Below are 18,463 nucleotides of genomic sequence, written 5' to 3' on the forward strand. Positions count from 1 at the left end.
TCTTATAAATACACCCTCCGCCACTTCTATTCTAAGCACTCCATTCCCTCATCTTCCCCTCCCCCTTCCCTCCCTGTCGTTATGCGAGGCCTTTAGCAGTTTGTAGAAACTGCAATTTCAAATGTCATACTCAAGGATGTCTACTTGATGGCTATGGGCATGAAAACATATGGAACGTGCTGCATTATTGATATCATCTTCTTGTAACAATTGAATTATTGAGATCAATGAAATTTGTTAATGATGGTGCATGTTGTTTGGCTATCGCGAAGAGAATACATGGTGCATTTGTGGGTGCTGGGTTTGTTTTTTTTATTTTTCAAATTTAAATAGGGGTAAAAGAGGTTGTTCAATAAGAATTCAAAAACATAGGGTATATTCATAAGAATATGAGGTATTAATATAAAAACCCTTTTTCTAATACCAAATAATTTCAAATTCGTACAAGAAAAATAAAAAATCGTAACCAACCTAAGGACTTTTAGGAGATTCCATAAACCCATTATAGTTTTGGATTTTGTTGAATACTCAATTGAAATGAAGAGACTTCAATCTCATCATCACTTACCATCGAGGAAATCATTGCATCTTCCTGGAAATGCAATTTTTGGAACCAAAAAAATATATATATACACAGTTCGTCTGCACAACATGGGATTAAAAGCTGTCTAGTCCTATCTGTAACTGATCTATTGCAAAAAGTAAGCTTTTTTTATTTGATTTTTGAAGTTGAAGAGAAAATGGGGGGAAATTAGTGAGAAACTCCACTCAAAGCAAAAGAGTAGAAAATACTAAAAGGTGTTTTATTTGGGTAAAAGGAGAGAGTGGGGAAGGAACCAAAATCAAGTTTTTGACAAAAAGCTTTATTGGTAATGAACATCTTAGACCTAACCAAAGCTCATTGCTTAAAAATGTCTCAAAGACAAATGAACATATTTGTCGTTTGTTAGAAGAGAGAATTTCTTATGCACACAATTTGGATGACATCTCTCTCATTTAAACATCAATAATTTACGGTTACTTAATTGCACATGAATGACTAATGATATCATTTTAAACTTTAAACATTGTATTTATGGTGTTACTTTTCTTAACATATGTGTTGATTGATGTACATGGACTATAGTCTACATAGAAACTTTGGGCTAAAACATGTGGGAATATGGAAAGGGACCCTCTTTGGATCCCTTCCTTCTAATCCACTCAGTTCGAGGATCCGGACCATTGAAATTTGATCCAATGGCTAAAGTTATTATAACTTTTAAAGTAGGCTCCTGTTTGTAACCGTTGAATTAAATTTCAATAGCCCGGATCTCCAGACTTGATGAATTAGGAGGATCCCTTTCTGTGGGAATCTAATGTTTATGATCATGACAAAGAAGCAATAGTAATGCTTGTGAATCCTTTGGATATTCTTGATGAATCATGAATGGTAAGGTTTCTGTTCAGTTACCCTAGAAATAGTGCTGCTGCCATAGCTATAGCCAATATTCACCTGCTAAGTTCTGGTGCTAAAACCAAATCCTACACAATGCATCTGTTTTGTGGGTAGCAAAAAAAGCATTAAAAGTTAAAAACATTCTAGTGAACAAGTGTGCAGGTGCAGCAACTTTGCTGCTGCTGCCACTGCTTTTTTTAATTACTTCGACTCTTTTTTTGTGCTTTCCATGCATATATGTTCTGTCTGTACCAACAAAGTTTCTTTTAATCTAGTAGCAGTTTGTCATATTTTCTTCTAATTTTGGCTTCTATAGGCTAAATTAACAATCGTGAAACATGAATTTGGTTAGCCAATTTGACCGAAGTTTTGTAAGGATGATCAATATGAATGAAAACAAAAAAAAAGGATTAACGGTTTAAGAGCATTTCCAAAATGCTGTACAACAACCAATAAAACTCTATTTCAAAGAGTCAAACTAAAAAATTGATCTCCAAAAAATGCTGTGAAAGAGTCTATATTATAGCAAAACTTTAAATTTAGAGAGGAACTATTCATTTACTAAATATTAAAAAAATAAAAAAACTCAAAGATGGACCCATGTTTTATTATTTTTGTAAGAATGATCTTATATAATATTGGCAACAAATAAAACCTAAGTTTGCAATATCTATGAAGAATCTTTGTATGTGAAAGTACTTCTATTTCTTTACTTTAACTAGGTTGATTCTTCCATTTTTCTTGGGTGATATTATCCACACACCTATTTTTACACATTTGTTACACACCTCTTATAATTTATGTCCATGATATTTTTCAATTCATTCAATCTAACTTCCGAAGATTGAGACGGGTATGCGAAAGGTAAAAAGAAGTGTGTGGATAGCAATCACCCTTTTTCTTCCTTAAAGACTTGGCTGATAAACATGTAAAAAGACGATTAGTTTTCGCCCCCATCTTTATCTTCCTCATGCATGGGGATCCTTGACCACATAAACTGAGTTCAATCCTGCTTACACGATTCACTAATCACAATCAACTACATACATATACCAAGGGTCCAAGACGAAGTTGTATCTAGTAGTTTATCCATCCCCAAAATAAACCTCGCATCTTGTAAAGTAAATTACTAATTAAATTCATTAGCTTGAATCCTAGCCAATCAACCTATCTTGTTTCCGAGACAAGAATTTTGGTTGCTTGTATTTTGAGACCTAAAACCACAGCAGAGCTAATTAGGGAGACAAAGTTGTCCCCTTTGTGCTGGCCATGCATGCTAATGGAATTGATTCTTTTGACTTGAGCTGCTATTTTTTCTCTCTCATTTTTTTAGTGAAACTCGAATATCTTAACCTAATTGTCTCCCGTCGAAAAAATAGCATATCTTAGATGGTTTAAGAGTTTTTGAACACTGTATTTCTTATAAACTGATTTTTAGAGACAAGTTCTATCCGTGTACTCTTAAGAGACTGGAACATCGTTTTACAAATTGTGAATATTTTATTCGTTGCAGCTATTGGTTATACAATGGCCTTTTTGGAATTTGACTATAGAAGCTCTAAGCAACCATGCGATTTAACTGCAGTTGAGTCCAAATAGTGGGGCTTTAGAGCCAAAAAATGAGAGAGTAGGATTCTCTCTTCTAAATTTTCCTCCCCTTCAGTCCTCTTTTATTTGAATGGTCACGATCAAGCTATGTTAATATTTTGTATTGACTTTTTTTATAAAGAGAGAAAGAAAAAGAGAAAAGTGGGAGAGGAGGGCAGAGGAGGAGAGGAGATTTGGAATGGAGTGAATTCTAATCGAAAAAGGAGAAGGGAAAAAAGAATCAAGAAAATAAGTTTATGGATATGTTACTATATGAATGTATAAAGAGAACTAACATAATCATACGTTAGGTGCATTGTGGGATTAGCATCTACCTTATATACAGTTATATTCTTTTTTGTACGTATTTTAATGAAAGTTTGGTGGGGACTAAGTTTATTTTTAACACCAAATATTGAAAAAACAAATAAGCATAATTTGATGTTTTACAATAACTTTATACAAATTATAGTTTGATATATATATATATAAAATGATCAAAATCATACTTATTAAATTCTCTAAACAACGTGAGAAGAGAGATAGAGAAAACATGCAGTACACAGTGTATGCAAGTTTCTGTTTCTTTTGAGGAGTTGGATTGTTTTTTCGAAGAAAACGAAAAACAATAGTAAATATGAAAAGAAGTAGTTGTATAAAACAAGACATAGGAGTATGGAAAGAAGAACATGATGTCTCAGGGTTTTACTTATGCATGCAAAATGGTGATTTGTGTTGTGAGTCAGTGGGTGACGCCGTGACGGAACACTGGATTTATAACAAAAAGAACAAGAAAAGAATCACACAGACAGATCGACAATTAAACAACTAATTACTATTAATTAGTGTCCGTATTTACGTTCTGTTAAATCCACTGCAGAGGTACAACGAAATCATAGTAACTGTCAAAGACTGGCAACCTTACCTCATCATCATAAAGTGAAAGACAGGTGTAGAGGTGGCTAGATAGGTCAGCTGGAAGGTGGAGGATGGGAAAAAATAAAAGATCATTTTATTTCTTATACATCTTTTGATAATTTTTATTCGTTAATTTTTTTTAATTCATTCAATTTGAAAATTAAAAATAAAAAAAATATGTGAAAAGTTAAATAAAATGTGTGAATATCACATCCTAAAATAAAAATGTGAAGTTGAGTTGAGAGAACAATTTTTGTGATCCGAATATATTGTTTTGTTATTTTGTGATCTAGCGTGTGAATGATATATTATTAGGTGAAAAAAGTTATTCGTATTTGGTTACAACGCAGAAAATATTAAAATAATATTGTATCGTGTTTTCATTTGTACGGACGTGTCAAGAAATTTCTTCTCACCAAATTGGGGCACACTCTGAAGTCTGAACCCACCAAACAGTACATGCTCTGATTATATTTGCAGCGTGAAATGACATTTCAGGGGCCTCTTTCTACAAGCTCTTTGACTGCAGACATCTCTCTCTCTCTCTCTCTCTCAATTCATAAAGCTGCCAACAAGATCCATTATATCCCTTCCAACCTCTGTAGTCTGTGGTATATATAATTATGATAAAAAAATGCTACAAAAAATAAGAAGCTAGCTAGTTCTGCACTGTTTGTAATTAATAGCACATCCACCTTTCTCTGTCTCTCTTGCTCCTCTCTTTCCCTCCCGTATGAGCCTAATAATTTGATCTGAATTTAGTTCCAGTCTACACTGTGATGTCTTTGCAGGTCAATAGTTAATACAGCTCCTCTCCACGGTTGCATTTTATGTTAGAAATATCTGTTCAAATTATTAAGTTTGGAAGAAATAATTAAGACTTTTACAGAAGGAGCAATTGAGGAGTTAGAGGACATAGAGTTAAGCACACACTATGATCGCGATGCATGAATAATCTATCGTCCTATGAATACATAGAAACTTACTTCTTTTCGATCTTCTGAATGTTACTAATATTTGTAACGTCTCTCCAACTTTTTGCACATACATATTTTTTAATAAGAAGAATCTGAATGTAAGATAAGAAACAAATATAACAAATCCCTCCTCCTTTCAATTGCTGGAACTTTAGGAATTCATCATTTTAGGGTTAGTATTAAGGTATCCATAGTTTTTTAGGGTTACATCATGTATTAATGGTTTAGTGAGCTAAAGAATGTTTAAATCTATTTTGTATTACACCCACAAAAATTTCTTATGTATGATTAACTTTTTAATTCATATCTATTAGCTTATTTTGATTACTTTTTAATTAGGTCAACTATCACATCCCAACCCGGGCTCCATCACATCATAGGCTCGACTCCGTCATAGCACGATATTATCCGCTTTGGGTCCCGACCACGCCCTCACGGTTTTGTTTCTGGGAACTCACACGAGGACTTCCCAATGGGTCACCCATCTTGGGATTGCTCTCGCGCGAACTCGCTTAACTTCGGAGTTCCGATGAACTCCGAAGCCAGTGAGCTCCCAAAAAGCGTCATGCTATAGGGAGGGAAGCATGTACATATAAGGCACATCATCCCATCTTCGTTGGTCGATGTGCGATCTTACATCAACCCCAAGCCAACAAGGCTCCCCGCTTTGCAGGAGTCGGAAGAGAAATGTCTATCGTACACAGCATTATCCTTGCTTTGCAAGGGAGTTGTTTCCATTACTCAAACCCATGATTCTTTGGTCACAAATGAGCAATTTTTTCTCTCATCCTCATTTTAATTACTTTTCCCAGTTAATAATAAATTTCACAGATTTTTTTTTTTTTTTTGGTAATCAATAAATAGAGCATATAGTTGTTTCACTGTCTACCGATGCAGTGTATTGACTAATGTACAACCATGAGAAACTTTGAGGAATACATATGGAATCTTCTGAGTTGCATATCTATGACTTCAGCCTGCTAAACCTTTTATGCACTTTCTTTTCTCAAATGGTTTTACCAACTCCTAGCTAGTCCTATCCACTAAAGAGTTATAAATACATTTTCTCAGATAAAATAAAGGTGGGATATTCATACATACGTACATACATACATACATACATACATACATACATACATATATATATATATGCACATAAAAATGAAATTGTGCATGAAAAGGGAGAGTGAAATTACAGGAACTTGGTTTATCATTGATGTTTTAGGAACCATTGCTAATTAAGGGAGTCTTAAAAAAAGGAAGAAGAAACTCAAAGAAATAGTACTAAGAAAAGGAAAAAAATACATAGCTTAGCTTCCAGATGCAATTTTTAGAGTTTCACGACTTGTAATTCATCAAAAAAAAAAAAAAAAAAAAAAAAAAAACGTTTGAACCAAGCACACAAACTCCCCCTTGTACTGTCAAGGTTTTCCAAAGAAAAAAACTCACTAATGGAAGGAGTCATTTTCCTCAATTTCAGAAGCTGCATCATCTTCCTCTTCAAAACAGTCAATTCCATAAGCTGCATGGCCTTGTCCAAATGCCTTGATATGATCTTTGAGGGACCTCTTGTGCTTGAAATCAGACCCACAAGTGCAATACCAAAGCTTCCCACAATTTTTTTCATGAGTTCTCCAATCACCTCTCACTGCAAAAGCCTTGCCACATTTTCTACACATGAAGGGTTTGATCCCATGTTTTCTCTTGTAGTGGGTTTGTAGGGTTCTGAAGTCTTTGAGAGGCTTTGCCCTTGGATGTTCAATGTTGTTTCTGCAGCCAGGGGCACAGCAATAGCAAGGCAGTCTAAGCATGGCTGTTGGTTGTGTTCCCCTTAGAGATTCTGGCCCTTTTCTGTATTGAGATCCATGCCCCCACATATGCATCTACATAAACAATTTAATCAGCTTTATAGCAATAGTACTGTCGAAAAATACTTCTAATCTACTGCTATTACGGTTCAAAGTGATTGAGAGATTACTTAACAAGCCAACTAATCCATTTTTTTCCAAAGCAATCGTGGTATTTCATTCACTTCGAACAAATAATACTGGTAGATTAGATCGAGCATTTCTCATTATTATTGGTTGTCACACACTTAGATGAGAACTTTAACATCTATGTATAAAGTTAATTCATATCATACAACTTTTGCCTTGAGGGACAACTTAAAAAAGGCCACTTCCACATGACCAGGAAGAAAATTTGAAGGAAGTAGCTTTGGTTGCATAAAAGTTGGATTTGTTTTGCATAAGATTCGGGTGTCTTTAAAATGTTGATTCTTTTAAGACTTCTTTAAATATCATAATTTATGCTTTTATAAGACAAACATACATCATACATGGGTCATGGTGTTTGAAAATGAAAAGATAAAGCAAATATAATGTCATAGAAATTGGAGTTTCAATTTATTTTTAATTTTTGGGTTTATTTTTTTTCCAAATTGATCTAGTATTCTAGCTTATGTTATGTGCTTGCTTGCATGTATAATTGCATATATATATATATATATATATATGATCTAAGACAGAAGAAAACAACAGGCCATATGGAGATTCAAATAGGTAGGTCAAAGACTCAAAAAGCACAAATCTTTGTGTATTCATAAACAAAGAATTTAATAGTAATTGAACAAAAAAATACAGAGAATTATTAGTAGTATGAGAACTGGATTTTCACATATATATGGTGATTTCGTTTTCTGATGTTAAGAAGTTGTTTATTCCTCGGGCATTGAGGAAGATCGTCTAAAAGCAGGAAGAACTAGGGATATCTTCGGTTTGACACACCTGCCAATGTGTGAGACACAAACCTCAAGGTGCAAAAAGCACAATTGCTGCTGTGTAGTTCAATCACATAAAGGGGTTGCAGATGCAGATAGCTGATCATAATAATATTCTCAGACTCAGTTTTTGGACCAGGTAGATTAATTTATTCTTATTTCTTTTAAATCCCGGAAACCCACAAACCATGTAAAAAGATTGCGGTTTATACAAAGTGCAAAACTGGACATATAAAACAAAACAAAGTAAAATGATTTAAAGTTGCAAGAAGAGAAAAAAAGGAAAACCCTAGGACCCATATAATAAAAGTTAAAGACTAAAATCAATCTAAAAAAGAAGTGTACAAAAATCAAAGATAGATAGGAATGGGTTTTTTCTTTCTCAGAAAAAATCAAAAGAAAAATGATCAGATGCAGAAAGTGATGGGAGAGATAGAGGAGGAAGGAAAACAAAAAGTAAACACTTTCTTATTTATTTTATTTTATTTAAATTTTCAAACTACTTTTGTCTTTCCCTCTAGCTTGAGAAATCATAGAACAAACCAAATACAATTCAGCTATATATGAAGGCTAATTATACATATATATATATATATATATATATATATAGAGAGAGAGAGAGAGAGAGAGAGAGAGAGAGAGAGAGATTGTTGTACCTGCATGTTATTGTATCTGTTGAAGGTCTTGAAGCAAAGAGGGCATGAGAACTGGGTTGGACCAATTAAAATTTGAGCAGGAGTAGGGATCCAGTACTGTCCTTTGTTGAGCCTGTTTGATGCATAACCAGCTGAAGCAACTGTAACATCTGCTTCTTTATCTGATGAGATTTCTGGGGATGGAAGCCTGGAGATTAAATCAGCTGAAGATAGGGTTCTGCTTGGAAGCCCTAAATGTAAAGCCACAGTAACATTTTCATCATCTTCTTCTTCATGAACAATATCATCAGACCTAGAAGAGATCAAGAAGTTCTGATGATCATCATCAGCAGCTGATTCTTGCATGTCTTCATGGTGGTGACTTCTTGAAGGGCTTTGGCTGAGGAGGGGAAGGGCTTCTCGTAGAGGAGGAGAGGGAGGTGATGAACATTGGTGGTGGTGATTAGTGAAAAGGGTATTGTTAATATTGTTGATCAAGTTGTTTGATGAGCAGAAATTGTAGTAATCTCCATAATTAGGAGGGTGATAATTATATGGATTAATAGAGGAAGGTGTGGAGGTGGAAGAGAAGTGGTGGTGAGGGTTGATACTAAACCAACCATTATTGAAGTAATTAGGGTAGGGATCTGTCATGATATGGTGAGAGGTTTGGGGGAAGCTAGCTTTAGAGAGAATGGATTGGTTTTGCTGGAATTGGGCTAATATAGTATACAGTATACGCACAGAAGAGAGAGAGAGAGAGAGAGAGAGAGAGGACCAAAAGGTAATGATAAGGTGGAGAGTGGAGACCTATTGAACAAAATCACCAACTCAAAAAGGAGAAGTGCAGTGTGAGGGTGGAGGAGAAAAACCTTTATATTACGGGTTTATTGATATTGTAGTATTTTGTGTAAATATATGCAAATTATTACTATATGGATTAGTATTATTAACACAGAAAACCGCAATGTTAATGAGGCTAAAAATTGAATATGAAACCAATAGGAAACGAATCAAACTTTTATAATTGACCGGAAAATTTAAGTGCTAAGTTGCTCTCGAGTATGTAGGGTTAAAAGAAATGTCAAAAATCAAGGTTGATAAAGCAACCCAACTGAGTAAAAAGGGGAGACAAGAAATCACTTGTGAGGTGTGACTAAACAGTGACAAAATATGCTAAAGAAGAGAGAGAGATAATCTTGGGACTTGAAAGGACAAGTCATTTGTTGAACAGTGTACAAACGGGGTAATGCTAAAGAAATTATCTATTTAGATAATATTTTTAAATCATATGATGTGATCGTTGATGATTTTATTTCTTCTTTAAATTATTAAAAAAAAAGTCTGTTAAGGGATTTTTGTGTTGAGTCTAATCATCAAATATTATGTAGTTTACAAAATATAATCTAAGAAGTTGATTTCTTTAGCATTTTTCATACAATTATGTGTAAATACTACCAGCTATGTGAAAAAAGAAGAAAATTACCTCTCAACAACCCAAGATACTCAACTGTGATGAAGGATAAGAAAAGAAAGGAAAAATAAGGCAAAAGACAAAGTTGGTAATTAGGGTTGTGGAGGTTGTCCCCCATAATCGCATTCCTCCTGCTCCTCATTCATGTGAGAGAGAGAAAGAGAGAGAGAGAGAGAGAGAGATTGTACATTGTACAACCATCCATTGCAATTTGCATGCACAGAAGCTACTATATCATTTTTAATAATTTATAAGAATATATACAATGATATTATTTTGGTTATAATTTTCTGTGGTTTTGGGAAACAAATGGTTTGGATCCAAACCCAGCATTTGCTTTGATGGGCGGGCCATGGTCGGCTAACTTGACTCCCAACGAGGAGAGAGAGAGATAAGAGAGATTGTCCTCAGCTCATCTCTGTTTCCCTGTTTCATGCTTTTACATGCACAACAACACTACAACAACGTTACTGTTCCTCTATCTCTCTCTCTCTCTCTCATTCATTTATAAATAGTATGGGTAAATTAAACATTGTCTACGTATTGAGCCGACACTGGTATTGGCATTTGTCAAAATTTCTTGTCGTGAGTCAATTGATTAATTAATTACTATAACAAGAAAGCAAAAATTCTAGCATGCACTTGTGGCCATCCAATTAAACATGGAGATGGCTTATGATAGATATTAGATTGACGCAAACTCTGGTCATTATATTTTAGTGATTGAATTCTTAACCAATAATTTAATCACTAAGATATCAGTATATAATACATCTAAGCATACTAAAATCCCGTATCAACTTTAAGAATAGCTAGTCCTTTTCTTTTTTACCAAAAAATATATATCATAAATAGTAGTGATTGTGACAACCTAATTGATTGCAAAAACAGAAGAACAAGACTTGTGGCCATCCAATTAAAGGTGGAGATGGCTTATGATCGATATTAGATTAAAGCAAACTTGTTAATTTGCATAAATTTTGGATTTCATCACAGATATATAATAGATTATGCAAGTGTTACCTTTATTTACATTTTATCGATGTAGAAAACATGAAATGGAATGATTTAATAATTAGCTTCAATTCATCTAGAAAGAATTGTTGTGTCACCAATAATATATCTTCTTGTATTTATACCACTTATCATGTGACCCGATTGTAAGATTTTGTTCCATTGAACCTATTAGGCGAGGTGATTCCCTCGACCCACATTTCATGAGTTACATGTAGATGTTCATTAAGGTGTTCAATGTTTTTCTTAGTAGTTCATTGAGGTGTTCAATGTTTTTCTTATGCTTATAGATGATCTCTATATCACGTTTTGTATGGCAACTGTTAGAAGAAGAAACTTGTGAAATGTCATTGGGAAAAAGTACAAAGGAACATAAATGGATGGAAACAAATTTGCTGCAATTTCAGAGCAGTATGGCTACCCACATCACACTCCAATTTGGTATCTAGATACTTACTAGTTCCCATATGCATTTCGAGTACAAGTAGAGAGGGTGGATGAATGAATGGCATTCAAAGTCGCATTTCGATAGTGGGACCTTCAATAATTTGGAAGGAAGGCCATGTATAAGGCGGGCTACCAATAAGAACATGCGCATATGTGATTGTCAGTCATTGGTTCATTGTCAAATTTACTTGTGTTAGTAACCAATAGTTACTCTCGTGCACCCACATGCATGAAAGTGACTATCATTAGCATCACTACTTACAACGTGGGTTGAGCATATTGATTGATATCTGTCATCTGCGAGCAATAACAAGGGTTAGGAGGGGACAAATGGATGATTGTTATTCTTCAAGCAATTGAAGCTAGAAGTGCAATAGTACTAATAGTTTTCATGCCATTATATCTTATTTTCTAGCTCCAAAGTCCTATTCCTTTCTTTCCAAATTGTGGGTGTGGCTTCAATATTAAGTAACACTAAGTGATATGTGTGTTTTAGCATTAAGTTCAATTTTCACAGTTATTAAATCTTTTATTTTGAATCTCAGTAATTCGTTTTTCCTTATCACTTCGTTTATTCTGTATTTATGAGAATCAGGATATCATCTCCCTAAGAATGCTTCGTTGGATGTGTGGGCACACAAGAAATGACATAATTAAGAATGAGGTTATCAGAGGTAAAGGGTGTAGCCACAATTGAAGATAAGATGAGGAAAAATCAATTAAGATAGTTATGATAAGTGAACCGAAGACCTACAAATGATCTAGTTATAAAACGCGATCATGAGATAAAGACTCGAGACAAAAGAGGTAGAAAAGATGACCTAGGAAGACTTGGAAAGAAACTCTTAAGAAAAAACATAGAGTACTAGAGCTAACGGAGGAGTTCGCACGAAACTGAGCACAACTACATTCTAGAGTTCATATAGCCCACCCTACTTAGTAGGATAAGACTTTGTTGTTGTTAATCAAGATATCATCTCCCAAATAGTAATTCCTCCATAATAGGTGTCGAATTCCTTATTTCCTATGAAAATATAGACACTTCGTAATCAAAAGTAAGCACACCATGAAAAATGCGAACTGAGATGGGTAAACCTAGTTTTGAACTTTCTTATTTCGAATTGGGCTCGGGTCAACCCAAGTATCTAAAGCCCAAAAGGCCTGTTTGGTGGCCTGGCTTAGTTGTTTGGTGAGGTAAAGTGTTAGGCAAACACGAAAATTGTAAGATGAAAACTGAAACACCAGGGGAAGAAAAGCAGCATGTACAAGTACAACCCCAGAAACAAATACAATAAAAGAATTAGAAGACATGGAACCTAAAAGATAACAGGATGCCCTAGTTCCGATGTCCGATGCCAAAGTGAAATCTCTTTCTATGCTTATCGTTGAATGCGTATTCAAGGCGAAGAGGCCCCAACGGTGAGTCCAGTCTGATGCCAAATCCATATCCGTACCCACTTCCAGGCTTAAGCCGAGCCCCCGCGGGATCACCTGATGAAAACAGAATATAACAACCTCTAAGAACATTGCCTGTGAGGAGCAGATGGCAAAGCTGATAATCAAAGGTGAATGTGCATTCAAATGCGGACAACAGTCTGAACATGTATGCATAAGTGATCGTTCCAAGGATCCAATTGTGAACAGTAATTTAAACTAAAGAGCAACATACCAGGCACGGTGGGGCCTGACCCAAGATCGGTGCCATAGTCAGCAAAAATGACTCCTCCAACCGGCCCTATCTGTGAAAACAGGCCGGGACATGATGACGGATCAAGGAATCAATTCTCTCTTCAAGTGTACAAATTTACATGAATAATTAAGGGGGGGGGGGTGGTGGTGTTGTGGCAGTTGCATACAGTATCAGATGTTGTGAGTGCACTAAGGCTGTTTGCACTACATACCATTGGAAAAGAAATTTCTCCAGAGCCAACTGCATAAGATCTACCAGAGCCCACAGCACCTTCTTCGTAACCTCTTACACTATTTGTTCCACCGATCGCAAATGCTTCATGCGGTGGGAAGTTACCAACCACATGGCCACCAGACAAACTAGCAGGGCAAAGCATATCAAAGTCAAAAACCAAATGAGAGTATCATTAGCTTGAATTCAAAGCTACAATTACAAAAGTGAGGTGGGGGAGGATTGGGGGAAAGATATGTTTTGTGATTAGATTGCTCCAACTGTCTACAAATACAGATTGGTCATACCTTGCAAGAACACGGGTAGGGCCAAGTTCAACGTCTTTCCTCGCACGAGCATTTATTCTGTTGAAATACAACCATTCAGGCAAAACAGGAAGTCCTTGTTCCATGTTGAATACACACTGCAAAAGGACCCAAAAATGAGTATCAAAATACAGTGGACGATCAGAAAAAGGAGTTGTGGGGGTTACAATTGTGAACACACTCAGGTTAACTAACCATTGACGACCCACGGTCACCAGAACCCGTGTAGACACTCTCAAGTTTAGCAAGTAGCACATCATCATGGGTATTGCCACTACAACAGAGAAATGGTAAACAAAGAGCTAGAAGATTAGAAGTATGGATCACAGAAAAATCTATACTAAGATATGGCAACCAAACTAAATTTGTACCGAGAAAAGAAACCGAACTGAATTAGTTTGGTATTATCTGATTTGAGACTCACGTACCTTGCAGTTAGAGGACTGCCGTAGAAATCCTTGATAATAGGATTTCCTTTCTCATCATGAGCACCAGCATGCTGGAACAATAGTCCAGAATATGGCAGTTGTAAGTATAAATAAAACACAATCATGTCAACATAATCTTATAAGGAACCCTACAAGTGACAACCACCCAGTATTAAAAGGTATCCAAGCAAACCCAGAAAACCTAACCACAGGGGCGATGATAAAACCACAAGTACCTGAAAGATAAGCCCAGCTGTTCCACTCAACTTTGGTCTTATTGGTCGGCTGTACTCGATACCTGCTGTGATGCTAGCAATGGTCAACTTACTACCATCTAGTTGGTTATGGATGAGTGTTCCAGGGGTTCTGGAATTCTAGCAGAAGAAGAATCAGTCAAGGGTCTAAGCATCGAGAATTTTGAAGTAGTTAGAAGGAACATATGATAATAGTTGATACAAAATAACATTAAACTACCTGAACCATTATGGTCCTGGATGTCCGCTTATCATCTCCCGCAATCCATGGATCTGAGTAGTTTATGCGAAAAATTGAGTCTATCTGGCCCCTCTCTAAAGAAACATGTAGCTTTTGGTTTCTTCCAAAGAGATTCCTATGAGAATATGCAAAGCTGCAAGAAAAACAAAAAACTTATGGGAAACTGTAATGATTTAGTCTTAAAATTTCAAAAATCGAGTGGAACACTAGCTAACTTGGGCAAAGCAAACACTACTTGTGCAGGGACACATGTATGTCTTTAGGTATATGCAGAAATATATGACACTCACAACATTGATAGTAATAGATTAGCATTTCCTTGTTCTTTTGAAAAATTAGATATCAGATAATTGAATAAATATTTTTGCGAAAGCAAATAATATAAATGCATATGAGGAGATCTATACGTTAAAAATGTAACACCACCACTGTTAAACAGTTAGGATTGTTAGTACCCTGACAATCTAAGTATTTAAATGTTACAATGCAAATTGTTAAATACTCACACAGCTGTATTACTATCAACTCGCAAGGGTTAATTATCGTAACCAGTTTTAGTAAGCTCTGATGCTACATAATCTCGTACAGGTACTCCCTTCGAGTATCAGTCTAAAATTTTTGTTCACCTACATATTTACCATTTTAAGTTTCAGAAAGCCAGGCTCTTCCCTATGTCAAAGTCTGTCAACAAAAGGATTTCAGACTGATGCAAATGGTCCAGAAGCTTGACATGCTTTGTTCCAATCCATAAAGGCACAAAACTAGATAATTATCAATTTCTGATTAAAGTCAAATCAGAATCTAATCAGCCCACATTTAATTTGCCAAACACATAATCAACCCAAAAATGAATATACTTAATGCACACACATAACATCATGAATAACTCATCCGACTATGTCGTCAATATTAAGCATGGAAACTGGGGAACTGAAAAAGAAGAAAGCATGCAAACTGGGGAACAGAAAAAGAATGAAGCATGTAAACTGGAGAAAGGAATAGAGCGAAGCATCTAAAACTGGAACAGTAAGATTACCTTCCAATGAGTCCTGATAGAGGGCCGCTTGTAATTCTGAAATTAAAGAATAGAAGTTAAAAATTTTGTACCACAATATCTGAAACATAAACTCAAAGATTACAATTTGCATTTTCCACTAATTTGACTTACCCACTTGATATACCACCACCAGCAGAAAACCCTCCACTTGGCCGCTCAACAACATTCATTGTGATATCAACCTTACCAGCATCTACAATTTTTCATTATTTAAAGCATTCAATTACGATCAATATCATCACACAAACATGTATAAATAATTAGCATCATTTCTACAGATACCGATGGGGCCATAAGCATAAATGCCAATATCGGACATCATTAGTCCTATAAAGGGTTGAAAGCTAAGAGAGCAGTCTACCATGGATGACCATATTGATGTGACTATTAGGATTCAAGGCTACCAGAATCCTACCAAAATGAGGACAATCACAGTAGACTGTTATCCCTCTCTAACAGAAAAGTTCCACTTGCCGAGAGAAAACTAATGGGTTTGTTGAACATTAACCCCTATCTAAGACTACAGAGTACTCCATCAGTGTATACAAGTCTACATCACAGAATTCGCAACACCAGAAAATTATTATAATATTATGCACCAGATAATGTTTCTATTTGTAAATATTTGATTTCATAAGTTTCCGCATAAGCAACATTCTTAGGTGCTGACTATTATGAAAATTGAAAATAACCTAACATTCTGAAATATAATTTCAAACAAAATTATTTGCCTAAAAATAATAAAACTGAAATTTCCTTTTCCACCTGCTGGTTGGGGTATGATGCTAACATCTTCCATGAGTCCCATAGTCAATACAGTCTCCACATCTCTTTTTCCCTGTAGCATACTGTAGACCTACATAGGAAATCCCGAATGTAAACACAGTGTTCCCGAATATCAACTAAAATTTATCGCTGTGTGTATGCAACAGTACCTGGCCCTTCTTGGTAGTAAGTTGGCGAAGTATCGTTTCAGGCTTTGTCTTCCCTATGGTTGGTTCACCCCTAAAAAGAGAGAAGAAAAATTAGAGAAGAAATGCTGTAGTTGCCACCTTTCCACGAAACTTCTAATTTCAAGTTTATCTGTAAATGAAAACTCAATTAAAGCAGGAGCTTACGTCTTCCTGTCGAGGAATCGTATGGAGATATTATTGACCTCAGTTTCTGATACTTGTAACTTAAGAATACCACCTGAGAGAATCTCAACAGCTGAAACCTAAAATGTAATTGAGAGAACAATTATCTACTATTAAGAAAAAAACTTGATCGCAAACAAGGGGCAGTAGAATCCTACACTGAACCAATTCTACACTCTATAGCACTAGAAAAATTAATTACAACTTTATACATTTTGAAATTATAAAGAAAAAAATTGGAAAATTCATAAGAGCGTAACCAACCATGGCAAAAAGTCCCTGATCCATGTACCAATCATTGATGGAAGATATTACTTCATTCAAATGCTTAAGATTAATAACTTTTCCTGCACAACTTGACACCAAAACCGAAAATCAATATAGGCCTCCCACGTCATGAAAGTGGCACCACCAGAGAGGTGCAAATGATCTTTCAATAACATATGCATGCGCACACACACACACCCGTAACCATGTAAGAGCAATGAAGAAAAACCAACCATATCCATCACAGAATGCATCCTTCAGAAACTTTGCTGGAAGAACATTCGCTCCTTCACATACTAGCCCTTGGAATTCCTGGTTTGGTTTTACCTAGCTCCAGTCAAAGAATATATACTATCAGTCATACTTACGTCCAATAGGAAAGATGTTTCGATACATTATTATGACCCGAGTTTTTATCACCTACGAAACAATTACACAAATCGATGACTGCTAACTCTCTATTTTCAATTTTCTTTCTTGGAGCAGCCAAATCGCTCGTTTAGTTTAAAGACGCGGATTCTAAGAAAAAATTGAAATGATCATGGGACATACAGATTCAACCCTAAACCATAATACAACAATGCACGCGCAGCTTGATAATTAGCATAATATCATAAACACAACTAAAAGAACATAAATTTGACGAAAAAAGTGAATGCAAAACCAATGCGATTAATAAAGACTAATGCTTGTCAAAGTTCTTCACTAGAATCGAAAACGAAAAACAGATAACTAAATTCAATTCCATAACAATGCAGATACAATGTGGATACCTGAAAGATCAATCTGATGCCGTCCCTTGTATCGACAGCAACGGGCATGCAAGAGCAGAAATAGCCGCTATCGATGATCCTATGCACGTCCTCCTGGACCTCCCGCACAGTAAGCGCCGAGTTCGCTCGGCACGCCTTGAGAGCCGCCAAAGCCTCCATTTCGAGGTCCTTCCTCTCCAGCTCCTCCCCGTCCTTGTTCCTCACCAGCACCTCGCTTATCAGAACCCTCTCCTCATCGTGCCGACTCGACGAGTGTCCCTTCTGCTGCGACTGAGTCGTCTCGTCCGGCCGAGCCAGAGACAGCGACGCCGAGCATAAAAGCGGCGACTTCCCGACGAACTGGCTCCGGTCCGCATTCCGATTCCGCGACTCGGACTCCGCTGATTCGGGAGACCCCCGACTCCGTGACAGCGACGCCGAGCAGAGAATAGGCAAAGGTGGGAACTTTGGGAAAGGCGAACGAGTCCTGAGCGAGTTGATGAGTTGGGCAAACGAGTTTCTGGTTTTGGCGAACAGAAATGGAAGGTCCACGTGTCGATGTTTGGGAGGGCGTGGGACTTTGGCGGAGGGAGACGAAGTGAACCGAACGCCGTCGTTCGGCGGCATTGGACGTGGACAGATAAATGAGACCGGAGAGTGGTGTTTGGTTGCAGAGATAGAGAAGCCTTGTCCGGGAATAGGAGGGCTTTAGGGTTTTGGTTGACAGTCGAACAGAGAGAGAGTTGGGGTTTGGGGAAGAAGACGGAGCACCCGGGAGCGGGTTCGGAGGCGGGTCTTGGGCTTGGGTTTTGGGTACTTTTTATTGGGCTTGG

At 36.4% G+C, this 18,463-nt stretch overlaps 2 protein-coding genes across 2 annotated transcripts; both read right to left on the minus strand.

Moving 5' to 3' along the window:
* Nucleotides 1-6,205: 6,205 nt before the first annotated feature.
* Nucleotides 6,206-9,232, minus strand: LOC137743850 (zinc finger protein WIP2-like). Its single transcript, XM_068483783.2, has 2 exons — nt 8,356-9,232; nt 6,206-6,803 (listed from the first exon to the last, which is right to left on the minus strand). Exons 1-2 carry the CDS (start codon nt 8,986-8,988, stop codon nt 6,369-6,371), a joined length of 1,068 nt encoding a protein of 355 aa, XP_068339884.1. The 5' UTR covers nt 8,989-9,232; the 3' UTR covers nt 6,206-6,368.
* Nucleotides 9,233-12,355: 3,123 nt separating this feature from the next.
* On the minus strand, nt 12,356-18,445 carry LOC137743269 (outer envelope protein 80, chloroplastic). The gene is made up of 16 exons (XM_068483137.2): nt 17,652-18,445; nt 17,112-17,205; nt 16,876-16,958; nt 16,594-16,691; nt 16,411-16,480; nt 16,241-16,331; nt 15,587-15,668; nt 15,455-15,490; nt 14,398-14,551; nt 14,160-14,297; nt 13,924-13,994; nt 13,691-13,769; nt 13,478-13,593; nt 13,171-13,318; nt 12,939-13,008; nt 12,356-12,760 (listed from the first exon to the last, which is right to left on the minus strand). The coding sequence occupies exons 1-16, from the start codon at nt 18,255-18,257 to the stop codon at nt 12,606-12,608; spliced, it is 2,091 nt and encodes a 696-aa protein (XP_068339238.2). The 5' UTR covers nt 18,258-18,445; the 3' UTR covers nt 12,356-12,605.
* Nucleotides 18,446-18,463: the final 18 nt, after the last annotated feature.

Source organism: Pyrus communis, chromosome 11 (genome assembly GCF_041283825.1).
Source record: "Pyrus communis isolate YQ-2024b chromosome 11, ASM4128382v1, whole genome shotgun sequence".
Lineage (NCBI taxonomy): Eukaryota > Viridiplantae > Streptophyta > Magnoliopsida > Rosales > Rosaceae > Pyrus > Pyrus communis.

Bases quoted from the DNA above. Each gene is read 5' to 3' on its own strand.
- LOC137743850 (XM_068483783.2), bottom strand. From the start codon at position 8,988: ATGACAGATCCCTACCCTAATTACTTCAATAATGGTTGGTTTAGTATC. The intron at 6,804-8,355 runs GTACAACAATCT...TTGTTTATGTAG, and splicing joins ACAGATACAATAACATGCAG to ATGCATATGTGGGGGCATGG.
- LOC137743269 (XM_068483137.2), bottom strand. From the start codon at position 18,257: ATGCCGCCGAACGACGGCGTTCGGTTCACTTCGTCTCCCTCCGCCAAA. The intron at 13,319-13,477 runs GTATGACCAATC...TTGCCCTGCTAG, and splicing joins CCTACCCGTGTTCTTGCAAG to TTTGTCTGGTGGCCATGTGG. The intron at 13,009-13,170 runs GTATGTAGTGCA...CTGTTTTCACAG, and splicing joins GAGAAATTTCTTTTCCAATG to ATAGGGCCGGTTGGAGGAGT.